Source organism: Mauremys mutica, chromosome 17 (genome assembly GCF_020497125.1).
Source record: "Mauremys mutica isolate MM-2020 ecotype Southern chromosome 17, ASM2049712v1, whole genome shotgun sequence".
Taxonomy (NCBI): domain Eukaryota; kingdom Metazoa; phylum Chordata; order Testudines; family Geoemydidae; genus Mauremys; species Mauremys mutica.
Window position 1 is genome coordinate 13,847,720 of NC_059088.1, and position 27,463 is coordinate 13,875,182.

The following is a 27,463-nucleotide window of genomic DNA, read 5'->3' on the forward strand; positions in this document are numbered from 1 at the left end:
AACCCAGGAGTCCTGGCTCCCAGGCCCCCCAAACACTAGACCCGGCTCTGGTAGCAGCCATCGCTGGGGATGCAGCTCAGTGCACCTGGGATGACATCCAGGCCGGCTGTTCCTATTTTCTCCACCTCTGTCCCATCCCTTTAATGAGGCAATGACTCTCGCTAAAGTCTGGGGCTACAGCCAGCCTTGAACTCCTTGTCTGCACGAGAGCAGCACTGACCTCTGCCAGTCGAGCTAAAGGAGATGGGTCCTTACCTAGCAGAAGCAGTAGGTTGTTATCCTCTGTGCTGTTCAGCAGAGCCTCTAGCAAAACAGAACAAGGGTTTGGGTGGAAAACGTCAAAGTTTGTTCTGTTTTATGGTGTTTTTCCACATTTCTCCTGAAATATTTTACTCACAAATCTTGAATTTCACTTTTCCACTTGCTTTTTATTCCCTTTTCACCCCAAGTGCAGCACAAGGAAGGATGTCGGGGGTTGGGTTTTGTCATTTCATGTTTTCTTTCCCCCCGGATGCCCCAGGGAAAGTCATTTCAGCTCTCTGTGCCTCAGTTTCCCCAAATGAAAATCAGGGAGAATAATCCTCTGCCTATTTCCACTGTGGTCTCTTTGGGGCAGGGACTGTCTCTCGCTGTGTCTGGGCAGCGCCCAGCCCAACAGGGCCCAGATCTCACCTGGGGCAGGGACTCTACCGTAACGTACCTAATGCAGTAGGAAGAGAGCCTGTGACGCGAGCCCTTGTATCAGAGGCCTGGTGTGAGGCAGGCCCTGCTCACAGAATGTGGCAAGAACAGGGCTGATTGTGCAGAGATTCACATTGCTAAGAAGTGCTAGGCACAGAGCACTCACGCACACACAGCCCGAGATTAAGTGGTACCGAGGAAGGTACAAAAACCTTCCCCCAGGATAACGGGAACACATTGACCCCTCCTAACAGATAAGATCAGGCTGACAGTACGGAACTTGTTTATAGCAGGGTATAAGGATGTGTCTAAGGCTTTGTCTACACTAGGCACCTTTCAGCGACACTGCTGTGCCGCTACAGCCCTGCTGCTAAGAGGTGCGCAGTGTAGCCGCTGTTTGTTCGCAGGAGAGAGATCTCCTGCCGACAAAAAAAATTCCACCCCCCATGAGCAGCAGCATCTTTGTCGGCGGGATAGCACTTCTGCCCACAAAGCACTGTTCACACCTGCACTTTTTGTCGGTAAAACTTTTGTCATTCGGGGTGTGTGGGTTTTTTAACACCCCTGAATGGCAAAAGTTTTGCCGATGAAGTTCCAGTGCAGACAAAGCCTCAGAGAGAGAATCTTTGGTCAGCCGAGGGGGCAGTGGAAAGTCCCACCATGGACTGAGCTGTGTCCATTGTAACGGGCATCCATGTCTTAGTGTCCTCGTAGAGTCTGCCAGGTGCTACTATCCTGCTTTGTCGACAGTAAACCTGGCCTGGTGCCTTCGTACCTTAACGGATCTAGTGGTCATTGGGCAGTTCGCTCAAGGTGTCTGCGCAGAGCTGGGACAGCACACAGAGAACACACACACACACACACACACACGCAGCCGAACATCTACCACCACCTAATAATAAAGTGTTCTCCATAATAACTTCCCCTTTGTCCCCCTGACGCAGCTTCACCTCCAGCTCCTCAAATCCAAGCACCCGGCGAGCTCAGGGAGTCAATCCCGGCCCAGGCAGTTTGCTCCATAGCCTATTACTGCCCCGACTACCCCATAACCCTGACGTGGGTCAGTTTGGGGCATGGGACCCCTGAGCCCACCACGAGGATGGACAGTGGAAGGACTCAGAGCTCACTGACTTTCACGCCCACCTGGCAGGACCATGGGACAAGTTTAACCTGCCGGCTCAGCCCCCCGGCTGGGACACCGAGCTCCGAGAGCAGCGTGGTGCTGGACGTGAAATGTGAGTGTGTGTGTGGGGGGGGGTTGAACTGGGTGCCTCTGGGTCTGACAGCACCAGCCCCACCAGTAACTCTGGCACTGACCCATAAAGCCCTGTATGGGCTGCAGTTCCTGGGGGGCACCAGGGAGGTGGACTGGGGTCCAGGTGGGTGGAAGCAGATTGGCCAATGGGGCGGGAGCTGGCTGTATTTTGAAGGAAGGGTGGGGCCGTCTCGCTGGGCAGGGATGGGCACGAGGGTCAGAGCCAGCGCCCCCTAGAGGGGAAAGGCCCCATCCCCCGTCCCCCTGAGCCAGCCAGTCCCTGCCCTGGATGGGAGCTGGCGCCCCCTGGAGGGAAAAGGCCCCGTGTCCCATTCCCTGCCCCACGTCTGGACAGTGTCCATATCTCAGCTGTTCACCCGTGTGTTGGTTTGCTCCAGATGCCCCTCAAGGAGTCCAGGTGAAAGCGACACCCGGAGAGACCATCCGAGAGGGGGACAGACTCGTGCTGATGTGTGTAACCAAGGGCAGCAACCCCCCGGTCTCCACATACAACTGGTATAAGGACTCACAGTGGCTGCACCAGGGGCAGAGGCTGGAGTTTGAAGCCAAGGGGGACGAGCATTCCGGTTCCTATCACTGCGAAGCCACCAATGAAATTCGCACGGTCCCATCCCCAGCGCTGCGGATAGACGTTCAGTGTGAGTGTGGGGGCTGGGGCCAGACGGGAAGGCAGGGTCAGTGGAACTGCCCGAGACTAGATACCTCTGCTGAGCGCAAGGAGGGAGATTAGGAGGTTCTTCCGTAGGTGCTCGTGATGTGGTCATCAGAGGAGGTGAAATAGGCAGGGCTTGTGGCCTTAGAAAAGACAGGAACTAAAGTTAAAGGGGAATCTCCATTAGCTCTTAGCAGTACAAGGCCTCTGACACACAGTGTGACAATTCTGGTTCCAGCCAGCAGAGGGCAATGTGCCTAGTCTCTCACACAGAGAGGCGGATCTGACCCATTCCCTCCAGCAGGGGGAGTGCTTACACAGACAGAGCAGGATTCGACTTCTCCAGCATGGGGCAGTAGGGAGGTGTGTGTGTGTGTGTGTGTGTGTGCGCGCGCGCATGCGCGCACACACACACACACACAAAGGAACAATTTATTTTATTGCACTCAGGGGCAAACAGGAGAAAACCGGAAAATTTGTCATTTAAAAAATGTGACATTTCCCCTCCCCAAGTCGGCCCATTTTGAAGCAGAAGCGACTTGGCTGTTTCAAACGTTTGAAAGGTTTTTCAACCTGTCACCTCGAATTTGGTGGGTCACACTTGGTCCCTGGCGTATGCAGAAAACAACGTGTGATGCAAGAGGAACACTTGCTTTTGGGGTGAAATGTCCCAGATTGTGCTAAAAAACCCACAGACCAAAAAGCACTTTCCCTCCCCCTGCCCCCGCAGCTGTTGGAGACAGACAGAAAACTGTCACAGACAGATCATTCGTGTCACTGGACAATTGGTTTGGTTTTGTGGGGTGGGGGTGGGCCGCAGCCCGTTGAAAATCCAAATATATTCAGGGTTTTGAACGTTTCCTGAGACCGTGTGATGGGGTTCACTCGCCAGAGCGGTGCCTCCTGCTGGCCGTCTGGGGGATTAACCCCCTCCTGGTGATGTCGCCCGTCATCGTCACCACCTGCAGACCTGCTGCTCGAGTTCCCTGGGCCACTTCCCCATGGCCCCAGCATCTCCTTCGCCCTCGTCTCAGGGCCCCCCAGCCTGCTAAGAACCCCGTCCCCTCTCCTTGGGCACCCTGCAGACACTGACTGCCTCTGCTGCTGCCCCTGCAGCTTCTTTTATGTGAGCCTTGGGGGACTTGATTGGCTGTTCCATTCAGCCGCTCTGCGATTGGCTGCTCCCTGCGCAGCCTCACAAGGCTGCTTTTAACCCCTTGCTTTCCAGTGTGGGAGAACACCCCATCACAGACTAGAGATTGATTTTTTTTCATGGGAAACGTTTGGGGAGTTTTCGTTGAAAACATGAATATTTCAGATGTAACCCTCCAAAACTTCCTGAGAGAAATAATGGCCATTTCCCCAAATCAGGCAGGGCTGGGCATTGACACTGCCTCAGTTTCCCCACCGTACCTCTAAAGACAGAATTGCCCTGTGCGTCAGGTGTTCACCAGGGAACTAAGTTCAGTTTGTTCTCTGCCACTGGACTCTCTGGGTAACCTTGGTCAAGTCACTTACGGTTTCCCACAGAATAATTCATTTAAATGAGGGCCTTTTTATTCCCCAGACGCCCCAAAGGATGTGCGTGTTGAACTGGTGACCGGCTCTCCAATCCAGGAAGGGACCACGGTTGTGCTCAAATGCTCCTGCAGGGCTCATCCGCCCGTCAGCAGCTACACATGGTACAGAAACGGGCAGCACATCCCAGAACAAACCCAGCAGGAGCTTCGCTTCGACAAGATCCATCCCAACCAGTCCGGTTCCCACCACTGCAAGCCTCAGAACAGAGTCGGGATGTCGGAGTCGCCGGCCATTACAGTAGACATACAGTGTGAGTAGCCAGGGGACCAGCAGGGGGCGCTGCAGTTGGTTGGGGTATCCAGGATCTGCACTCCAGCTTGGTGGGGCAGAGTCTGTATGAATCCCAGAGGGGCAGGAGCTGTAGCCTCCCCCTAGGACCTCCTTCCGCTCTCTACAGAAGCATTGGTGTGAGCGGTGGGATCCCAGTTTGTACCTCAGCACCCAAGGTGTCTGTTCATGGGTGGGATGCTCTCCCCCTCCTGCCTCACAGAGCCCCTGCTTGGACACAGGACCTCAGCGCAATGGAGCTGGGAGTTAACACCCGGGGATGGATCCCCCGTCCTGGAGCGATGGGCTCAGGCTCTCTGCAGACTCAGGCAGGCATTGGCCATGCTTGGGGCAGTTCCCTCCTTTTTATTTCCTGCCTATAACCCCCCCTTGAACATCGAGACACACCCCGACCTGGATTCTTTTCCAGACCCCCCCAAGGAGGTACGAATCACCCTCCAAAACCCCCAGCGCATCCGGGAAGGTGACGTGGTGACACTGAACTGCTTGGTGGGCAGCAGTAACCCCCCGGTGACCAAGTACATGTGGTACAAGGATGACAGCTGGTATCAGGAGACCCAGGAAAGGGTCCTGACCTTCCCTGCCACAAAGGAGCGGTCCGGTAGCTACAGCTGTGAGGCTCAGAACGCGATCGGCTCTAGACAGTCTCCGCCTGTCTCAGTGGCTGTGCAGTGTAAGTTATCGCCTCCTGGCTTCCCAGTCGAAGGTCTCTTGGAATTTTCTCCCCAGGTGGGTTAGTTGGAGCAGCTTGGCAGAGAGGTGACTGGGACATGGGGTGATCTTGGCGGGGGGAGCTGCACTCCTTGGGGAGTGTCTGTGAGCCACTCTCTGTGCCCCCTGCCTGGTTGTGGGGTCAGGGGAAAGGGGCGCATACGTATGTTGCGAGGGCTGGCGTGTCTCATGGGAGTGCTGGGTGGGCTAGGTTGTGTCCGCAGTGAGGCAGGGGGGTTTCTCTTGCCATGGGGTGAGCCCAAGGGCGAAGGTGCATAAACGCCGGGTTCTGTCCACGGTGCAGGTGAAGGGTCCGAGGGGCGGGGGCTCCTGCTCAGCACCAGGGCGTGTCTGTGACGGGGCGGGGACGGGGGCGGGCGAAGGGTAACAGCCAATTTCAAAGCCAGCTGAGTGAGATGCGTTGGGGGAGTCGATTTCTTGACTTTTCTTGACTATTCCTTGACTTTAGCAAAGCTTTTGATACGGTCTCCCACAGTATTCTTGCCAGCAAGTTAAAGCAGTACGGGCTGGATGAATGCACTATAAGGTGGATAGAAAGCTGGCTAGATCGTCGGGCTCAACAGGTAGTGATCAATGGTTCCATGTCTAGTTGGCAGCCGGTATCAAGCAGAGTGCCCCATGGTCGGTCCTGGGGCCGGTTTTGTTCAATATCTTCATTAACGATCTGGAGGATGGCGTGGACTGCACCCTTAGCAAGTTTGCAGATGACACTAAACTGGGAGGAGTGGTTGATACGCTGGAGGGTAGGGACAGGATACAGAGGGACCTAGACAAATTGGAGGATTGGGCCAAAACAAATCTGAGGTTCAACAAGGACAAGTGCAGAGTCCTGCACTTAGGACGGAAGAATCCCATGCACTGCTACAGACTAGGGACCGAATGGCTGGGCAGCAGTTCTGCAGAAAAGTACCTAGGGGTTACAGTGGACGAGAAGCTGGATAGGAGTCAGCAGTGTGCCCTTGTTGCCAAGAAGGCTAACGGCATTTTGGGCTGTATAAGTAGGGGCATTGCCAGCAGATCGAGGGACGTGATCATTCCCCTCTATTCGACATTGGTGAGGCCTCATCTGGAGAACTGGGTCCAGTTTAGGCAGCATCAGCTATGCTTGAGGCAGCTCCCTCCTTTTTATTTCCTGCCTATAACACCCCCCCACTGAACACCGAGACACACCCTGACCGGGATTATTTTCCAGACCCCCCCAAGGGGGTACGAATCACCCTCCAAAACCCCCCGCGCATCCGGGAAGGCGACGCGGTGACGCTGAACTGCTCCGTGGGCAGCAGTAACCCCCCGGTGACCAAGTACACGTGGTACAAGGATAACAGCTGGTATCAGGAGACCCAGGAGAGCGTCCTGACCTTCCCTGCCACAGAGGAGCGGTCCGGTAGCTACAGCTGTGAGGCTCAGAACGCGATCGGCTCTAGACAGTCTCCGCCTGTCTCAGTGGCTGTGCAGTGTAAGTAATCGCCACCTGGCTTCCCAGTCGAAGGTCTCTTGGAATTTTCTGCTGCAAAATTTTGAGGAAAAAAATTATTTGTTCTTCCAGCTCAACATTTTAATTCCATTGGTGCTTTTCAAAGAGCAAAAAAATTCAGTTTTCTCCCATTAGAAAAATCGTCTTTGTCTCTCATGTTTTGGCCTTAAAAAAAAAACTGCATGTGTGGACTTTGGCATGACAGGCAGGCATCTCCACGCGCCCCCCACCCCCCTGCGCTCAGCAGCGTGTGCTGCCAGGCGGGACGGAACTGGCGGCCAGCGTGCACCCCGGTCCGATCCAGCCTTCTCCCCAGAGCCGCTTGGGGACCCTGAATGAATTGGGCGTTTTGCAGGCGTCCGTGGGACGCCGGCCGGGGAACCCAGCAGCCAGCAGGGATTGCAGGCCGGCGACCCCCGGCTTCAGGAGGCGACACGTCAGCGGGGCCGAGACAGGGCGTGACACGCATGGCCCGGTTTTTCTCCTTTGACGACATCTCTGCCCTCAAGAGCGCGGGTGCTGGGCCAGTCGGCTCAGGGGCAGGAGTGACGCTGTATTTAATGGTCAGTAGAACGCCCCGGGTGAGCGTAGGTGAAAGCAGAAGAGCTCCGACTCTCCGGAGTCCCCATCCCAGGCCGTATTATGGAGGGTGACAGAAATCGCTCTAGTGTAGGGCTTATTCTGCATTGGAAAGGCAAATCCCCAGCCTCTAGCTGGGCTGGCTACGGTGCGGGGGTGATCGCTGGCGAGTTACGTAGCAAGAGGCCATTCTGGGAGGGTGGGGGGTGGGTAGTTGTCTTCTGGGGATGCCTAGGGGAAGCGGCTCCTAGTATAGTCACCACCTGTCGGATTTCAAGGGTTGCTATCGAAAATCCGGCCGGAGTCTCGGGCGAGGACAGAAATTCGTGGCTTGTGCAGATAAGTAGTTTAGAGCCGGCAAGAGGAATTCTGTAGCACAGAACTGGGGAGTGGATTGATTTCCCTCCCCTCCCCTCCCCCTCCACCTAGGTTACAGCCAGGTAACCTTAACTCTGCCCCCTGGGGATGTGACCAGCCATCCCGACAACAGCGGGATCGTCCCAGTATTATGGACTTTGTCTTAAATGCTCAATTATCCCCACACCACACCACACCCCACCACCCACCCACAAACAAAAAAGGGTCCCAATTTTTCACACTTGCTCTCTGGTCACCTTGCCCCCAGGTGGGTTGGTTGGTTGGAGCAGCTTGGCAGAGATGTGACTGGGGCATGGGCTGACCTTGGGGGGGGAGGCTGCACTCCTTGGGGAGTGTCTGTGAGCCACTCTCTGTGCCCCCTGCCTGGTTGTGGCGTCAGGGGAAAGAGGCGCACACGTATGTTGCGAGAGCTGGCGTGTCTCATGGGAGCGCTGCGTGGGCTAGGTTGTGTCCGCAGTGGAGCAGGGGGTTTTCTCTTGCCATGGGGTGAGCCCAAGGGTGAAGGGGCAGTAACGGTGCATAAACCCCAGGTTCTGTCCACAGTGCAGGTGAAGGGTCCGAGGGGCGGGGGCTCCCGCTCAGCGCCAGGGCGTGTCTGGGACGGGGCGGGGAGGGAGGCGGGCGAAGGATCACAGTGAATTTCAAAGCCAGCCGAGTGAGGCGTGTTCGGGGGAGACAGTTTGTAAACAGAAACCTGCTCCCAGCCGGCACGAGGGCTCCGCTCACGCGGTGCGAGGAGAGACTGGCAGAGCCCAGTGGGCGGCAATGGGCCGGATCCCCGTTGGAGTCAATGGGGCCAGACCCTCAGCTGGTGTCTGGGGTTACAGCAGGGGGGCTGGGAACCAGGACTCCTGGGTTCTCTCCCTGGCTCTGGGAGGGGAGGGGGGTCTAGTGGTTAGAGCAGGGGGGGGCTGGCAAATGTGACTGGCAAATGTGACTCAGCCCCTGCGCTCTCCACTCCCCCACATCCTGTGTGTCTTTGCCCTGGGCTCCCTGGGCCGTGCTCCAGCCCCGGATGTGGGTGACTGTGGCGGGTGCTGGGCCCCAGGTGGGACGTCACAAACGTGTAGCAATCGCCTGGCCGCTGCCGGAGGGGAGAGCGGCTGAGCGCCGGTGGTGCTGCCCGGAGGCCTGCCCGGGGCGAGCTCGTCATGTGGGGCCCTGCCCTGCCCTTCCTCTGCCTCCTCATTGGTGAGTGTCCACCTGGCGCCTGGGGAGAGAACCCAGGAGTCCGGGCTCCCAACCCCTCCGCCCCTGCTCTAATCCACTAGACCCCACTCTGCTGGCAGCAGTGAGGAGAACCCAGGAGTCCGGGCTCCCAGCCCCCCTGCTCTAAAACACCAGACCCCACTCCCCTCCCCGCGCCTAGGACAGAACCCAGGAGTCCGGGCTCCCAGCCCCCACCCCCTCCACTGTAACCCACTAGACCCCGCTCCGCTGGCAGCAGTGGGGAGAACCCAGGAGTCCGGGCTCCCAGCCCGCGCCCCCTCTGCTCTAATCCACTAGACCCCACTCCGCTGGCAGCAGTGGGGAGAACCCAGGAGTCCGGGCTCCCAGCCCACTGCTCTAAACCACCAGACCCCACTCCCCTCCCAGCGCCGGGGACAGAACCCAGGAGTCCCGGCTCCCAGCCCCCACCCCCTCCACTGTAACCCACTAGACCCCGCTCCGCTGGCAGCAGTGGGGAGAACCCAGGAGTCCGGGCTCCCAACCCCTCCGCCCCTGCTCTAATCCACTAGACCCCTCTCCACTGGCAACACTGCGGGGAACCCAGGAGTTCGGGCTCCCAGGCTCTGGGGACAATCCCCTTGTACTAAGTGACAGATGGGGGGAGCTGTGGGCACGGCGGGCTGTGACCCGAGGGGATTGTGTGTGTGTGTGGGGGGGGACGATGGCCCCTGGCAGGGAGAGCAGCAGGGAGGGGGTTGGGCAGATCTCCCCAGAGAAGATGCGGTCGAGCTCCTGCTGCTGCCACATCCCCTTGTGCAATCCCCAGGCTGGGAGCAGGGACAGGGAAGTGTCTCAAAACGTCCCTTTCGCTTCCTCGTCGCTGCTGAACCCCAGCAGACGCTGCCCAGGGGGGTCGTGAGCACACCCGGCTCCCCCGCACAGAGTGGCCATTCCCCACCCCTCAGCCCCCACATATCCACAGCCAGAGCCCCCCACAGCTGGGCAAGGAAACTGGGTACTGCTCTGTACAGCAAGGGGGGCTGTGGGTCAGAGCTGGGGGGTGGGGAGCCCAGGGCTGGGCTGGCGGGGGCTGCGGGTCGGGAGTGAGGGGCACCGGCAGAGCTGGGGGGAGCCCAGGGCTGGGTTGATGGGGGGGCTGTGGGTCGGGAGTGAGGGACACCGGCAGAGCTGGGGGGAGCCCAGGGCTGGGCTGACGGGGGGGCTGTGGGTCGGGAGTGAGGGGGCCTGGGGGGAGGGCTGCAGTGGGGGCGGAGCAGAAAGAAGCCAATTGAATTGCAGCTGAACGGAGTTTTTGGGGAGGGAATTTCCTTGGGTTTTTGATCGTTACTGAGTAACCCCCCAGGGAACTGCTGCGTTACTGGATCGGCGGGGCGGGGACCAAGGGGGGGCTAGGGCGTCGGGGCGTTGAGGGGGGCAGGGGACAAGGGGGGCACAGGGGCAGACGCTCGTAGAAGTGGGGCTGGAGCTGAATCACGCCCCGTTTCCTTTCTCTCCGCAGCAGACGCCGTCTCCGCCCAGGCACAGGGTGAGTGAAGCCGGACGGAGCCGAGCCACGGAGAGCGGGACTGCGGGGGGGGGAGGCCCCGCCACATAGCACAGGGCTCAGCCCCTCCAGCAGGGGGCAGCAAACACACCCACTCACCTCGCTCCCCGCAGCCCAGCGCCCCCGGCCGAGCCCCCCCGCCCCGCTCCGCACAGCCCAGCGCCCCCGGCCGAGCCCCCCCGCCCCGCTCCCCGCAGCCCAGCGCCCCCTGCCGAGCCCCCCCCGCCCCGCTCCCCGCAGCCCAGCGCCCCCGGCCGAGCCCCCCCGCCCCGCTCCCCGCAGCCCAGCGCCCCCGGCCGAGCCTCCCGCCCCGCTCCCCGCAGCCCAGCGCCCCCTCCCGAGCCCCCCCCGCCCCGCTCCCCGCAGCCCAGCGCCCCCTGCTGAGCCCCCTCATCCTGCTCCCCGCAGCCCAGCGCCCCCGGCCGAGCCCCCCCCGCCCCGCTCCCCGCAGCCCAGCGCCCCCGGCCGAGCCCCCCGCCCCGCTCCCCGCAGCCCAGCGCCCCTAATGCCGCGCTGCGCTATGGGGCTCACAGCCGCTCTCCTGCAGAGCCGTGCGGGGATTGCTACCAGATCCAGACGCCCGTCATCGTCGGCCTGGTGCTCGGAGACCTAGTCTTCACCCTGCTCCTCATCGCCGGGGTGTATCACTGCACCAAACGCTGCGGCAAACCCAGGGACAACAGCGGTGAGTGTTGGGGGGGAGATGCCCCAACCCTTCCCCCCCGCTGGGATCCCCCCCATGCCACCCCCTCTGCCACTGCCAGGATCCCCCCGGCCTACTGCCCCCCACTGCCGGGATCCCCCCATGCCACCCCCTCTGCCACTGCCAGGATCCCCCCGGCCTACTGCCCCTCCCCCACTGCCGGGATCCCCCCCATGCCACCCCCTCTGCCACTGCCAGGATCCCCCCGGCCTACTGCCCCTCCCCCACTGCCGGGATCCGCCCGTGCCACCCCCTCTGCCACTGCCAGGATCCCCCTGGCCTACTGCCCCTCCCCCCCTGCCGGGATCCCCCCCATGCCACCCCCTCTGCCACTACCAGGATCCCCCCGGCCTACTGCCCCTCCCCCCCTGCCGGGATCCCCCCCATGCCACCCCCTCTGCCACTGCCAGGATCCCCCCGGCCTACTGCCCCTCCCCCCCCGCCGGGATCCCCCCCATGCCACCCCCTCTGCCACTGCCGGGATCCCCCCGGCCTACTGCCCCTCCCCCCCGCCCGGGATCCCCCCCATGCCACCCCCTCTGCCTGTGCCCGGTTCCCCCCGGCCTACTGCCCCTCCCCCCCACCGGGATCCCCCCCATGCCACCCCCTCTGCCAGTGCCAGGATCCCCCCGGCCTACTGCCCTTCCCCCACTGCCGGGCAGGGGCGGCTCTAGAAATGAGGCTGCCCCAAGCAGCGCGGTGCGCTGCGCCGCCCTTCCCCGGTCCTGCGGCGGGTCTCCTCTTCCCGCGGCTCCGGTTAAGCTCCCGCAGGCATGACTGCGGCAGCTCAACCGGAGCCCGGGACGAGCGGACCTGCCGCAGGCATGACTGCGGCAGGTCCCCCGGCCCAGCCTGCCGCCCCCCCGGCGGCAGGGGACGCCCCCTAGATTTTGCCGCCCTAGGCACCAGCTTGTTTTGCTGGTGCCTAGAGCCGCCCCTGCTGCCGGGATCCCCCCCATGCCACCCCCTCTGCCACTGCCAGGATCCCCCCGGCCTACTGCCCCTCCCCCCCTGCCGGGATCCCCCCCATGCCACCCCCTCTGCCACTGCCAGGATCCCCCCGGCCTACTGCCCCTCCCCCACTGCCGGGATTCCCCCCATGCCACCCCCTCTGCCACTGCCGGGATCCCCCCGGCCTACTGCCCCTCCCCCCCTGCCAGGATCCCCCCATGCCCCCCCCCCTGCCTCTGCCGGGATCCCCCTGGCCTACCGCCCCTCCCCCCCGGGATCCCCCCCATGCCACCCCCTCTGCCAGTGCCAGGATCCCCCCGGCCTACTGCCCCTCCCCCCCTGCCGGGATCCCCCCCCTGCCACCCCCTCTGCCAGTGCCAGGATCCCCCCGGCCTACTGCCCCTCCCCCCCGCCGGGATCCCCCCCATGCCACCCCCTCTGCCACTGCCGGGATCCCCCCGGCCTACTGCCCCTCCCCCCCCACCGGGATCCCCCCCATGCCACCCCCTCTGCCACTGCCGGGATCCCCCCGGCCTACTGCCCCTCCCCCCCACCGGGATCCCCCCCATGCCACCCCCTCTGCCACTGCCGGGATCCCCCCGGCCTACTGCCCCTCCCCCCCCACCGGGATCCCCCCCATGCCACCCCCTCTGCCACTGCCAGGATCCCCCCCGCCTACTGCCCCTCCCCCCCACCGGGATCCCCCCCATGCCACCCCCTCTGCCAGTGCCAGGATCCCCCCAGCCTACTGCCCCTCCCCCCCCAGCCGGGATCCCCCCCATGCCACCCCCTCTGCCACTGCCAGGATCCCCCCGGCCTACTGCCCTCTCCCCTGCTGCTGGGATCCCCACCAACCTGTGTGCCCCACATCACCCCCTTCCTCACTGGATCCCCCCATGCCACCCCCTCTCCTGTTGCCGGGATCCCCACCCCCTGCCCCGCCGCCATTTCCCCTCCTCCCGACTCAGACTGGCTGTTTGCTAACGGATGCTCTTTGCTTGTCTCGCTCTGTAGAAGACCAGAAGGTTTATATGAACATGCCTGGAAGAGTCAACTGACCCTCCCCCCCCCCCCAAGTACCTAGCTGATCCCACTCCTGCCACCATCCTCGCCACCGGGGGATAGACATTCTCCGCTGATACCAGCGCTTCCTTGCCCCAACACATGGGACACGGGGCCTTTCCCCTCTGGGGGCGCTGGCTCCAATCCAGTCCCAGGTCGGGGGACTGGCTGGCTTGGCGGCAGAGGGGGTGGGGTGAGAAATGGGACACGGGGGGTGCCAGGTGCGGGGGGAGCTGCTGTGGTCAGGGATTTGGGGTGCAGGCAGGTGGACTCTTGGCTCCCCACTGCCCCCTGCTGTTGGGTGACAGAATCACAGGCCCTAGCCCCAGCTTGGGTGCAGCCGGGGGTTCCCAGTTTCATGGCCAATCCCAAGGGCTTTCCCCAGTTTGGGGGTGAATGTAAAGGCAGTCGATTTGGGGGCTCATTCCCCTTTGGGGGGTTGTAATTTAGGGGGGCTGAGCCCTGGAGGGGGGACTCTGGGATCAGCTCAGGGGGTGCAGAATTTAGCTCCATTCCGAGCAGGGGAAGGGCTGGATCGGTGGGGGAAACACTCCGATTGCCAGAGGGACACCCCAGATCTGGGGGGGGGAAGCTGGTGGGGGCTCACATTGGGGGGCAATGAAAGGGAGCCAGTGAGCTCCTGGGCTAACGCTGAGGGAGGGCCAACTTTTGGGGGTGCTACCCAGCCACCCCCAGGGATGGGGGGAGGAAACACAAGACACCCCCCCTCTGCCCCCACCCGACCCCCATCAGCCCCAAGCGTCAAAGGATTTGGAGCTAGAAGCCACCTCCCTGCTTCTCTTCACCTTTCCCATTAAAACAAATGGGGCCTGTTTATTTTGACTCCAGTGGTGCTTTATTGCGACTCCCTGCAGCCCGGCGCCCCCTACTGAGCCCCCACCCTGTTCTCTGCAGCTCCAATCCAGCCCCAGGGCAGCGACTGGCTGGCTCTCAGGGGGGTGGGGAATGGGACACCGGGTCTTTCCCCTCTGGGGGCACCGGCTCCCATCCAATCCCAGGGTTTGGGTCTGGCTAGCTCAGGGGTGCAGGGAATGGGACACGGGGCCTTCCCTCTCTAGGGGGCGCTAGCACTTTAGCCATCTTAACTACAGGCATGACTCAGCCGGTGTTGAGATGCAGCCACCTCTGGGGCGAGGCAGCGGGGTAACAGCCGCACATAACACCTCATGGTGATGGCTCACCAGGTGCTGAGATAGAATCACAGAATACCAGGGTTGGAAGGGACCTCAGGAGGTATCTAGTCCAACCCCCTGCTCAAAGCAGGACCAACCCCAACTAAATCATCCCAGCCAGGGCTTTGTCAAGCCGGGCCTTAAAAACCTCTAAGGAAGGAGATTCCACCACCTCCCTAGGGAACCCATTCCAGTGCTTCACCACCCTCCGAGTGAAATAGTGTTTCCTAATATTCAACCTAGACCTCCCCCACTGCAACTTGAGACCATCGCTCCTTGTTCTGTCAACAGATGCGTCTGCCTCTGAGGAAACTCTCAGCAAAAAAGCTTTATTAAACTTGAAATCGTGCCAAGCACTTCCACACGAACAGAAACAACAAATCTGAGAAATTCCTGGCCGAAAAAACGTTAACGTGGAAATTGGCCCAATAGCTTTAACCAGGAAAAAAAACGGCAACTCAGAAACCTCCGTCAAAAAACCTTTAACACTGACCTAGGGCCAGTGATAGCAACCGGAATGGAATAGAGAAAAAACTATGATCATTCACAAGCTAAACATTTCATTTAAATAGAAACAGGACAAAGAATTTCCATAAAGCAAAAAAGCAACTTTGGAAATTTCCAGCCAAAAAACTTTGTGAACATCAGCCCAAGAACTTTAACGGAAAAAAAAAAAGCAAGTCAGGAAATTTCCAAGCAAAAAAAAACGTGGCTAACGTTGAAATTGTACCAATAACGTCGGTGAAGGAAAAACGACTAAGAAAATTCCCTGGGGGAAGACGTTGTTAAAGCTGAAATTGTACCAATAACGTTGAGGAGAAAAACCAGCAAGGAAGGAAATTCCCAGTCCAAAAACTTTGTTAAGATCGAAAAACCACGACCAGGGTCGGGGTCTTTGTGACCCCCTCACCCGGACACAAGCAGGGCACTTGAACTGGAGATTAAATGAGTCCAGCAGAGAGGAAATGCATCTCTGAAGAACTTGGCGCCTGTGGGAGCTTGCGGCCCCCACCCCGCCCTGGCCCTGCCCCGGCCCTGCCCTAACTCCGCCCCCTCCCTGCCCCTATTGGACCCCTCCCCAAATTCCCACCCTGGCTCCGCCCCTTCCCTGAGCGTGGCGCATTCCTCCTCCTCTCTCCCAGCGCTTGCCGGGCGAAACAGCTGTTTTGCGGCACAAGCACTGGGAGGGAGGGGGGAGAAGCAGGACGGGGCAGTGCGCTCAGGGGAGGAGGCGGAGGTGAGCTGGGGTAGGGAGGCGGGTTGGGGGAGCTGCTGTTTCCCTGTCGGTGCCCCAGCCCCGGAGCACCCACGGAGTCGGCGCCTATGCGGGGTGGGATCAACGCTGCAGATTGAGGGGGGCTGCATGTTTGCACGGAACGGTGCTCAGAGCGGGTGGCACGGAGATAAACAACGCAGGCTGCATGGATTCGACACCCTGGCACCAGCCGCTTGGGTGCAGAGCGGGCATGGGACGGAGACGGGGCATTAATAATTGGCTCCCGACTTCTTCAGGTCACTGTAAATATCCAATCTCTGACCCTGGAGCTCCTACAAGAGGAGAAACGGAGAGCGTCAGAGAGGGCTCCTGGGAGCCAGGACTCCTGGGTTCTACCCCAGCGTGGGGAGGGCAGTGGGGTCTAGTGGTTAGAGCAGGGGGACTGGGAGCCAGGACTCCTGGGTTCTACCCCAGCGTGGGGAGGGCAGTGGGGTCTAGTGGTTAGAGCAGGGGGGACTGGGAGCCAGGACTCCTGGGTTCTACCCCAGCGTGGGGAGGGCAGTGGGGTCTAGTGGTTAGAGCAGGGGGGACTGGGAGCCAGGACTCCTGAGTTCTATCCCCAGCTCTGCCACCAATTCAAATCACATCCTGATCTGTGCCTTGGTTTCCCCATCATATCAAACAGGGCTAATGCTATTTTCCCTGCCCCCTCCCTGTGCAGGGTCTGGGAGGGTAAGTGATGGTGCCAAGGATCATTCGTAGCAGTCAGGAGCCGAGATCCCTGCCAGCTAGTGGCTGTAACTGAGGGCAAATCCCCAGGCACTCTGGTCAGTGCGGGGCCCTGACACGTGGCTGAGACAAGGCCGGTCGTGATACATTGTGGGGTCGAGGGGCGGGGGCCAGTGGAAACAGCAGGTCCTGCTCACCTGGTACGGCGACTCCATCTCAGTGGCGGGGGGCTTCTTGACCTCCGCTGGGGGGAAAGAAATGAACGTCCGTCTGTGCGTGCAGGGGGGGATCAGGGACAAACGGACACAGAAAGAGCAGGGCCCATCCTGCCAGCAGGTGGCAGCAGAGACACTCCCTCCCATGCAGTCCCACTCAACCCTTCTCGCTGGGAGCCCCCACTTTTCCTGGGTGTCCCTGGCCCCCTCCCCAACCCCATCCCCTGGCTGCCCCCGATCCCTCCCCCACCCCAATCCCGGGTGACTCCCAACCCCATCCCCTGTGCTCCCCCAAATTCCTCCCCACCGCATCCCCTGGGTGCCCCCCATTCCCTGTACGACCCCCAACCCCATCCCCTGTGCACCCCCCAAATTCCTCCCCAACCCCATCCCCTGGCTGCCCCCGATCCTTCCCCCACCCCATCCCCTGGGTGACTCCCAACCCCATACCCTGTGCTCCCCCAAATTCCTCCCCACCCCATCCCCTGGGTGCCCCCCATTCCCTGTATGACCCCCAACCCCATACCCTGTGCACCCCCAAATTCCTCCCCAACCCCATCCCCTGGCTGCCCCCGATCCTTCCCCCACCCCATCCCCTGGGTGACTCCCAACCCCATACCCTGTGCACCCCCAAATTCCTCCCCACCCCATCCCCTGGGTGCCCCCCATTCCCTGTATGACCCCCAACCCCATACCCTGTGCACCCCCAAATTCCTCCCCAACCCCATCCCCTGGCTGCCCCCCATTCCCTGTACGACCCCCAACCCCATACCCTGTGCACCCCCAAATTCCTCCCCAACCCCATACCCTGGGTGCCCCCCATTCCCTGTACGACCCCCAACCCCATACCCTGTGCACCCCCAAATTCCTCCCCAACCCCATCCCCTGGGTGGCCCCCCTTCCCTGGTTGACCCCCAACCCCATTCCCTGTGCACCCCCCAAATTCCTCCCCAACCCCATCCCCTGGGTGCCCCCCATTCCCTGTACGACGCCCTACCCCTTAGCGTGTGCAGCCCAAACTTCTGCCCCTACCCCATCCCCTGGTGCCCCCCTTTCCCTGTATGACCCCCAACCCCATACCCTGTGCACCCCCCAAATTCCTCCTCAACCCCATCCCCTGGGTGCCCCCCATTCCCTGTATGACCCCCAACCCCATACCCTGTGCACCCCCAAATTCCTCCCCACCCCATCCCCTGGGTGTCCCCGATCCTTCGCCCACCCCATCCCCTGGGTGACTCCCAACCCCATACCCTGTGCACCCCCCAAATTCATCCCCCGCCCCATCCCCTGGGTGACCCCCCGTTCCCTGTATGACCCCCAACCCCACCCCCGGTGCCGTACCCTGTGCGCTCCCCCGGAGGTGGTGGATCTTGCCAGCCAGGCAGTAGACAGCCAGAGCGATGAGCAGCGTCAGCAGCAGGTCCCCCACGACCAGCCCCGCGATCAGCCCCCCGCTCAGCTGGGGGCAGCCAGTGCAATCTGGGCAGGGGGCAGAGAGAGAGAGATGGGCATCGAGCCAGGGATCTGTGGGGTACGGGGGGGGAGGAGAGAGGGGGGAGGAGGGGCAGGATGTGGGGGAGGAGGGGGAGGAGATTGGGGAGTGGGGCGCAGGGAGAGAAGGAGAGGGGGGTTGGGAGCAGCGGGCCAGGAGGGGTGGGGGTTGAGAGAGAGAAGGCAAAGGGGGCATGAAATGGAGGGTAGCCAGCTGGGGCAGGAGGCTGAGACCAGAGTGGTGGGGCACGGAAGGGCTGTGGGGGCAGGGAGGGGGTGGGGGAGTAGAGATGCAGGGGGGCAGGGAGGGGAGGAAAGCAAGTTGGGGGGCAGGGAAGGAATATGGTGTGGGGCAGGGTGGGGGAGTAGAGGCAATGGGGGGCAGGGAAGGGGTGGAGGAGTAGAGATGCAGGGGGGCAGGGAAAGAATGGGGTGTGGGGCAGGGTGGGGGAGTAGAGGCAGTGGGGGGCAGGGAGTGGGGAGTATAGATGCAGGGGGCAGGGAAGCAAGCTGGGGGGCAGGGGCAGAATGGGGTGTGGGGCAGGGGCACTGGAACAATTTGCACAGTGGGAGTGTGGGGGGCAGCTGAGAGCCACTGAACCAAACTGGAAACCCCCTCAAGCCAGAGGACGCGGCCAGCCCCCAGCCCCCCGAGTTCCAGCCCCTAGGTGTGGGGCGGCTCCTCACCTCTCTGTGCGTTAACAGAACCTGCAAGACAAAGAAAAGGATCCTCAGTCTAATGGGTGGGGGGAGGAGGGGGCTGGGAGCTGGGAACCAGGACTCCTGGGTTCTCTCCCCAGCTCTGGGAGGGAAGTGGGAGCTAGTGGTTAGACCAGGAGGCAGGGGTGAAAGTAATTTACAGGTACTGCAGGAATCCTGAGGGGGCGTGGCCTCACCAAGAAGGGGCGTGGCCTCTCAAGATTTAAAGGCCCTGGGGCACCAGCTGTGGCTGGGAGACCCAGGGCCTTTAAATCAACCAGGGGCTCCCAGCTGCAGAGGTGGCTGGGAGCCCCCCCTGGGGCTCAGGGGAAAATTAAAGGGCCCGGGGCTCCGGCCACCGGGGAGAACCCCAAGCTTTGCCGGGCTGGGGCAGGGATTTAAAGGGCCCAGAGCTCCTGCCATAGAATCATAGAATCTCAGGGTTGGAAGGGACCTCAGGAGGTATCTAGTCCAACCCCCTGCTCAAAGCAGGACCAAACCCAACTAAATCATCCCAGCCAGGGCTTGGTCAAGCCTGACCTTAAAAACCTCTAAGGAAGGAGATTCCACCACCTCCCTAGGGAACCCATTCCAGTGCTTCACCACTCTCTGAGTGAAAACATTTTTGCTAATATCCAACCTAAACCTCCCCCTCTGCAACTTGAGACCATTACTCCTTGTTCTGTCATCTGGTACCACTGAGAACAGTCTAGATCCATCCTCTTTGGAACCCCCTTTCAGGTAGTTGAAAGCAGCTATCAAATCCCCCCTCATTCTTCTCTTCTGCAGGCTAAACAATCCCAGTTCCCTCAGCCTCTCCTCATAAGTCATGTGCTCCAGCCCCCTGATCATTTTTGTTGCCCTCCGCTGGACTCTCTCCAATTTATCCACATCCTTCTTGTAGTGTGGGGCCCAAAACTGGACACAGTACTCCAGATGAGGCCTCACCAGTGCTGAGTAGAGGGGAATGATCACATCCCTCGATCTGCTGGAAATGCCCCTACTTATACAACCCAAAATGCCATTAGCCTTCTTGGCAACAAGGGCACACTGTTGACTCATATTCAGCTTTTCGTCCACCGTAACCCCTAGGTCCTTTTCTGCAGAACTGCTGCCCAGCCATTTGGTCCCTAGTCCCTGCCGCTGAGGGGAGCCCCCGAGCCCTTTAAATCCTGGCCCCAGCCCGGCCTCCAGAGCCGCGGCCGGGATTTAAAGGGCTCTGGGCTGCCCACAGCGGCAGGGAGCTCTGAGCCCTTTCAATCCCCGCCGTGGAAGCCGGTGCGGTCCAGCACGGCGTACTGGCTCTTGCTGGTATGCCGTACCATACCAGACCGGCTTACTTTCACCTCCGCCAGGACTCCTGTGTTCTCTCCCCAGCTCTGAGAGAGAAGTGGGGGCTAGTGGTTGGGGGGGATGGCCAGGAGCCAGGACTCCTGGGTTCTCATCCCAGATCTGCCCCAGACTGCTGTGTAAATTGGATTATTAGCACGAGGAGGCGGGCAGGGGAGGGAATCGCTCTTATGGGCCATGGGGCTGTTGGCCGAGCCGAGCGGTCGAGCTCCGCGAGGTCCGTTTCCAGACGCCTACGGCTCCCCGGCTCGCTTATCGCTCCCCGGCGCACCTTGATCCAATGCCAATGTTCCCTCCCCAGCCATCTGCGCTAACATCCGCCTGGGACGGACACGGCTCCAGCTTCACTGTGAGACCTGGGGCAAAGTCCCTTCCGAAGGTCCTATCTGCGAGACTGTCCTGATCTCAGCTCCCCCGGGTCGATCCGGAGTCACCCCTGACTGCAGCAGGGGCAGGGCTGGGGTCTGATCTCAGCTCCCCCCGGGTCGATCCAATGTCACACCCTGACTGCAGCAGGGGCAGGGCTGGGGTCTGATCTCAGCTCCCCCGGGGTCGATCCGGAGTCACCCCTGACTGCAGCAGGGGCAGGGCTGGGATCTGATCTCAGCTCCCCCGGGGTCGATCCGGAGTCACCCCTGACTGCAGTGGGGGCAGGGCTGGGGTCTGATCTCAGCTCCCCCGGGTCGATCCGGAGTCACCCCTGACTGCAGTGGGGGCAGGGCTGGGGTCTGATCTCAGCTCCCCCGGGTCGATCCGGAGTCACCCCTGACTGCAGCAGGGGCAGGGCTGGGATCTGATCTCAGCTCCCCCGGGGTCAATCCAGAGTCACTCCTGACTGCAGTGGGGGCAGGGCTGGGGTCTGATCTCAGCTCCCCCGGGTCGATCCGGAGTCACCCCTGACTGCAGTGGGGGCAGGGCTGGGGTCTGATCTCAGCTCCCCCCGGGTCGATCCAATGTCACACCCTGACTGCAGCGGGGGCAGGGCTGGGGTCTGATCTCAGCACCCCCGTGTTGATCCGGAGTCACCCCACGACTGCAGCGGGGGCAGGTCTGGGGTCTGATCTCAGCACCCCTCTGTTGATCCGGAGTCACCCCCCGACTGCAGCGGGGGCAGGGCTGGGGTCTGATCTCAGCTCCCCCGGGTCGATCCGGAGTCACCCCTGACTGCGGCGGGGGCAGGGCTGGGGTCTGATCTCAACTCCCCCGCATTGATCCAGAGTCACCCCTGACTGCAGCGGGGGCAGGGCTGGGGTTTGATCTCAGCTCCCCCGGGTCGATCCGGAGTCACCCCTGACTGCGGCGGGGGCAGGGCTGGGGTCTGATCTCAACTCCCCCGCATTGATCCAGAGTCACCCCTGACTGCAGCGGGGGCAGGGCTGGGGTTTGATCTCAGCTCCCCCGGGTCGATCCGGAGTCACCCCTGACTGCAGCGGGGTGACTGTGAGACCTGGGGCAAAGTCCCTTCCGAAGGTCCTATCTGCGAGACTGTCCTGATCTCAGCTCCCCCGGGGTCGATCCGGAGTCACCCCTGACTGCAGCGGGGGCAGGGCTGGGGTCTGATCTCAACTCCCCCGCATTGATCCGGAGTCACCCCTGACTGCAGCGGGGGCAGGGCTGGGGTCTGATCTCAACTCCCCCACGTTGATCCGGAGTCACCCCTGACTGCAGCAGGGGCAGGGCTTGGGTCTGATCTCAGCTCCTGCGGGTCGATCCAATGTCACACCCAGACTGCAGCGGGGGCAGGGCTGGGGTCTGATCTCAGCTCCCCCAGGTCGATCCGGAGTCACCCCTGACTGCAGCGGGGGCAGGGCTGGGGTCTGATCTCAGCACCCCCGCGTTGATCCGGAGTCACCCCCCGACTGCAGCGGGGGCAGGGCTGGGGTCTGATCTCAGCTCCCCCGCGTTGATCCGGAGTCACCCCTGACTGCAGCGGGGGCAGGGCTGGGGTCTGATCTCAGCTCCCCCGCGTTGATCCGGAGTCACCCCTGACTTCAGTGGGGGCAGGGCTGGGGTCTGATCTCAGCTCCTATGTGCTATCTGTGCAGTGACACACACACACACACACACACACACACCCCGCAAGTGTTTCCGATCAGTTTGCCTGGCCCTAGCTGCTGCAGGCCCCACCCGTGGTCAGTTTCACAGCTCTGGTTTCTCTGCTTGAGGCCTGCCCCTGCTCTGTGTTTGTACTGGGGGACAGCAGGATCCCGCCCCCCAATCTCCCTCTTAGGCTGTGTCTAACACCCTGAGGTCACCATGCCACTGGGGCACCGTACCAATGACCCCTACGTATCATAGACCCCTGGGGCTGGCACCAGGACTCCTGAGTTCTCTCCCTGGCTCTGGGAAGGCAGTGAGGTCTAGTGGTTAGAGCAGAGGGGTTTGGCGCCTGCTCTCCTGGGTTCCATTGCATTAATGTGACCAGGGTGTGCCAGGGCTGAGGCGGCCGGAAGCTCGAGTCTTGTGGCTGGGTATTTTTAAGCACGTTATGGCTGGAGATTGAAGGAGGAAGGATACAGAGAAGTGTGGGGGGAGGGGAGACCCATAAGTAGGAGCCTGAGCCCCACAGGGCACCCAGACAGCTTGTGCCCCCCCCACACTTCCACTGCTAGCTCCATCTGTGACATCCCATTAACATCACTCAGCCAAGGGAAACTGAGGCACAGATAAGGGTAAGGGACTTGATCAAGGCCCGGCATGGGTGGAACCCAGGAGCCATGGCTCCCTGTCCCAACCCCACACACTCCTGCTCCTAGCTGGCTCCCAGCCTCCCCTGCTTTAGCCACTAGACCCCACTCTCCTCCCAGAGCCGGGGAGAGAACCCAGGAGTCCTGGCTCCCAGCCTCCCCTGCTTTAACCACTAGACCCCACTCCCCTCCCAGAGCCAGGGAGAGAACCCAGGAGTCCTGGCTCCCAGCCTCCCCTGCTTTAACCACTAGACCCCACTCCCCTCCCAGAGCCAGGGAGAGAACCCAGGAGTCCTGGCTCCCAGCCTCCCCTGCTTTAACCACTAGACCCCACTCCCCTCCCAGAGCCAGGGAGAGAACCCAGGAGTCCTGGCTCCCAGCCTCCCCTGCTTTAACCACTAGACCCCACTCCCCTCCCAGAGCTGGGGAGAGAATCCAGGAGTCCTGGCTCTTAGCCCCCCTGCTCTAACCACTAGATCCCACTCCCCCTCCCAGAGCTGGGGAGAGAACCCAGGAGTCCTGGCCTTGCCCGTCCCCTTCGTGTTGCTCTTTGCTGAGTCTCTTCTTGGAAAGGGGAAGCAGCAGGGGGTGCAGAAGGGGAGGCCCTGGGGGGAGAGGGGGTTGGGAAGCCCACAGCAGAGGGTGGGCAGGGTGGAGGAGGAGACAGGACCCTGCTGGGACCACCATTCCTGCCCCCAATACCCCCCAGCCCCGGAGGGGTCCCCAGCATCCCATGGGCATCCACGGGCAACGCTCCTCTGGAGTGCTGGGGGGCTGTTGCTTGGTGGGGGAGTCTAGGGGGGCTGGGATATAGCTGGGGGGCTGTGGGGGAGGGGATAGATCTGGGGGAGCTGCAATGCAGGGGAGGTTTGGGGGAGCTGTGGCGGGGGGTCAGACTCACCCAGCAGTGCCCAGGCCAAGCCCAGTAGGGTGTGGAGGGGTGGGGGGCCCGGAGGTCCCATGGTGCTGGGGTGCGGAGGTCTCTGCCGGGCGCTGGGGTCCCTGCGGGAGGGGCCGGGTGCTGGGGACGGAGCCAAGCGACAGCACGGACAGGAAACCCTCGAAAAGAGGAAGGGATGCGGCCGGGGGGAGGTGGGGGAGCGAGAGACCGCAGTGCACAGCCCGCCCCTACCACGGCATTAACTACTGCCTCCCCACTGTGCCTGGCACTGCACCTCCCCCATCGCACTGCAATCCTCTGCACCCCCGCCCCACTGCAACCCACTGTACTGAGCATCGCACCCCGTGCCTCCCTGTACTCCACTGCGCTGGGCACTGCATCACTGCACCGGTCACTGCGCCCCCAGACTGTGCCTGGCACTACACCTCCCCCTCCTCACCTCTGCACCCCCGTCTCAGTGCAACCCACTGTACGGGACACTGCACCCCATGCCTCCCTGTACTCCACTGCGCTGGGCACTGCATCACTGCACCTCGCTGCACCGGTCACTGCGCCCCCAGACTGTGCCTGGCACTGCACCTCCCCCTCCTCACCTCTGCACCCCCGTCTCAGTGCAACCCACTGTACGGGGCACTGCACCCCATGCCTCCCTGTACTCCACTGCGCTAGGCACTGCATCACACCTCAGTGTGCCCCATGCCAAACTGCACAGGGCACTGCACCCCTGCACCCCACTACACTCCATGCCTCACTGCGCCCTCCCTGTGCTGAGCACTGAATCACCACACTACACTATTCACTGCACCCCCATGCCTAATTGCACAGGGCACTGCACCCCCACACCGCACTGCAAGGCACCGCACCACTATACCCCACAATCCACACCCTACTGCACTGCACCAGTCACTGCATCCCCCATCCCCACGGAACTTCACCCCCTTGCCCCTGCACAGTGCTCCACTGCATCCCCCCACCCCCACTGAACCCCACTCCCACACTGCACCTCACTGCACCCTCACACTTCACTGCTCCCCCAGACACCCCATTCTGCCAAGCACTGTCCCCACACACCCACTGCGCCTTGCATTATTGTACACCCCTCCCCCCGCTGCCCCAGAGGAGGCGGAGCCTAATCCAAGCCCCTCCCCATTTGGGAACTGAGCCTGGTCACCGGAAACCTGCAGCCACTTCCACGCCCACACCCCTCCCCCGTCCGTGGCACGGGGAGGGGGGACAGAGGAGAAAGGGTGTGAGCAGTAACACACCCACTAGTGCTAAAGCGTGTGTGAGGTTGCACACAGCCACCAGTACACGTGCAAAATACCTGTCGGTGCATGCGAAAAGCAACGCACCCGTGCTACATGCACATGGAGCCCGGCACAAAAGCACCACACGTACGGGAGAGAAACAAATGCCCACAGACGCACATACACACACAATGTGTTTGAGCTAATACACACATAATGGCAGGCAAAAATACACACCCCTTATGCACAAGGCACACACACCAGATGCCCACACCCCTCCTGCACAAAATGCACACCCCCAATGGATGCAAACACACATCATCGGTGCACACACCTTCAGGAACAAATGCATGCACCTGCCAACACAAACAGATGCACACAAGTGCAAAACAGTGCAAAAATGCACACCCCTTTGTGCACAGATGCCTCTGCAAATATACACACACATATACTCACAAAAATACCCCCCCAGGGATGCACGCACACATCTTCTTCACAAAGGCACCAAGAAAACTGCATGTACACATCCCCCTCTGCAAATGCACAACACACAAATGAATGCACCTGCCCACCCAAACGCCTGTATGGCAATGCACGTGCACGCACACACACAAAGTCGTGCACCAAGGCATAAATACTTGCCTCTGCAGCCTTATCTTACCAACGCACGACCACAGCCATGCAGCTATAGCAACGCGCTGGGACAGCGGGGCACTTTTCTGACATTTTGTGGGAATGTGGTGGGTGCCTCAGTTTCCCCTCAGTGGTGCATGGTTCCCCAGGTGGTGGGAAAAGGTTGTTTATGTTGGAAAATTATAGTGCTAATGAAGCCTTTCTGTATTAGGCCTGAGTAAACCAAAGTTATGTTATGCTTGTCCAAACTGTGTTGGAAAGCTTACAGAACTCATTAGACTGAAGGCCGTGTATCTACCTAAGTCAGCTATTTCGCTTATCAGTTTTGTTTGGCTCCCCAAGTATATGTTGGCTCCCCAAGTGTATGCAGCTGTGTTCACATGTATGCATCCAAAGTATCTAGTACAAAGGGTCAACGGATGTATCTTGTGTCCCCTTCAGAATGACAAATGTATCCTCAACAGCTGTATGTCTCTTGTAGCCCCCACAAAATGATATATGTATCCTGCGTATCCAATTATCCCCTAATAGATGCATGTACAGGTTCTACAGGTCAACCAAATGACGTAGACAAACGTAGGCTAAGTTGTTTGTTTCGGGGTATAAAGGTAGGCCCATCTGGCCATGTAAGGTGTGTCTCTCTCTTTGGCACGAGCCGAGATGAGAGCACCCGCTCAGCTGACCGATCAATAAAGATAATGGTACTCGTCTCTCTGATCCTCCGTGCCTCCTTGGTGTAATTGGGTAAGCTCCGGGGAGAACGGGCCCTTTTGGCTAACAAATGGCACCCCAGATGGGACTTCTCTCCCTGTTGGGGGCGCTGACCGGCGGCCGAGGACGGCTCAGGAGAGTGGCCACCTTGAGCTATTGGTTTGCTCAAGCTCCGGGTCGCCGCAATCGGCCGGGACGGCTACGCCCCCTCCATAGAGAACTCCAAACGACACGGAGGCAAGACAGTACCAGAAGAGGGGAGTCCACCTGCCAGACGTGGCCACTCCGGGCGTGGTAAGTGCGTTACCTCCTGGGTTTGAGGATTAACGCCCCCGAAGAGTGAGGGTTGGGACCTTGGGCCCCTAATGGTAAAGGAACCCACAAATAGGAAGGTGAGTGTGGGTAAAAGCTTTCTGGTTAAGGTACCTAGGTTCAGACACGGCTAATGAATAATTCCATTAACTCCACGAGTCCGTGGGCCGTGCTGAACAATTACTGGGACTTAGAGCAGCCCCAGGGCTGGCTTTTCTTTTTGGTAGGGGTACTTTTGTTTCTTGTTCTATTGGTATGCTGGAAGCCAAAACTGTAATCGGGTCTAGGAGCGTGTGAACCCATCTTCTCTCCCCCCCCCTTCTTTTCCGTGTGGGTAAGGGACAGTCTAAACATTCCACCTCACCCCCTAAGGGTACCCCAGCATATTATATGTACGTACATTATGGTTCTAAAACCTGCAGGTATTTAGAGAATTGGAATCTTTATACGCGTGAAGATCCATCTAAACAATGCCCATTAAAAGGTACCTTTAATCTAGATAAGATCATATATCTCAGAGGAGCTTTTAATCACCAAAGAAAAGCCTCTGACACAGTGTGAGCAATTTGTCTAGAAACGGGTTAATTTAAAACTCAGCTTCGCCCAGAGATAAAAAGAGAAAGTTGTTTTATGCTCAAGGTCAAGCAAACCAAAGGCAGTACAAGTTACAGAACTGAGATTACATTTGCAAAGCTTAACTGTTTGGTGAGATCCAACAGTCTGACTTTGTGACGGATGCCGGTGCTGGTGTGGCTTGGTGACACTGGAGAAGCCAGAGGTAGCTGACCTGGACTAGAATCTCTGAAAGAGACACCGCAGGAGATTCCAGGGTGTAAAAGAACAGCCTTCCCAAGAGCGGAAGCATGTTGGAAATTCTGAACAAGCTATATACAGGATAATCTCCCGTCCACCTATTCCCCTTTTCTGAATGTTATATACAGACGTGGCCAGTCTGGATATGTGTAAGTATGGGGCATTCGTATTTTTT

The 27,463-nt window shown here is 60.4% G+C and overlaps 2 protein-coding genes across 3 annotated transcripts in view; one reads left to right on the forward strand and one right to left on the reverse strand.

Moving 5' to 3' along the window:
- The window catches only part of LOC123352004 (B-cell receptor CD22-like), a 32,061-nt gene extending 17,746 nt beyond the window's left edge, over nt 1–14,315 (forward strand). The window contains exons 10-17 of the mRNA XM_044991688.1: nt 1,626–1,916; nt 2,335–2,595; nt 4,177–4,440; nt 4,888–5,151; nt 6,403–6,666; nt 10,331–10,357; nt 10,923–11,060; nt 13,044–14,315. Of these exons, the coding sequence (XP_044847623.1) occupies nt 1,626–1,916; nt 2,335–2,595; nt 4,177–4,440; nt 4,888–5,151; nt 6,403–6,666; nt 10,331–10,357; nt 10,923–11,060; nt 13,044–13,087 (1,553 nt within the window). The 3' untranslated portion in view covers nt 13,088–14,315. The remainder of the gene's footprint in view (nt 1–1,625; nt 1,917–2,334; nt 2,596–4,176; nt 4,441–4,887; nt 5,152–6,402; nt 6,667–10,330; nt 10,358–10,922; nt 11,061–13,043) is intronic.
- A 1,092-nt stretch (nt 14,316–15,407) lies between these two features.
- Nucleotides 15,408–23,839, reverse strand: LOC123351411 (transmembrane immune signaling adaptor TYROBP). 2 transcript variants are annotated; one of them, XM_044990732.1, is made up of 5 exons: nt 23,573–23,829; nt 18,623–18,643; nt 17,786–17,923; nt 16,427–16,473; nt 15,408–15,832 (listed from the first exon to the last, which is right to left on the reverse strand). In XM_044990732.1, the coding sequence occupies exons 1-5, from the start codon at nt 23,631–23,633 to the stop codon at nt 15,770–15,772; spliced, it is 330 nt and encodes a 109-aa protein (XP_044846667.1). In that variant the 5' UTR covers nt 23,634–23,829; the 3' UTR covers nt 15,408–15,769. The 2 variants fall into 2 exon arrangements, with proteins under 2 accessions (XP_044846667.1, XP_044846668.1); XM_044990733.1 differs by lacking the exon at nt 18,623–18,643 and having other exon boundaries at nt 23,573–23,839.
- Between the last annotated feature and the right edge of the window lie 3,624 nt (nt 23,840–27,463).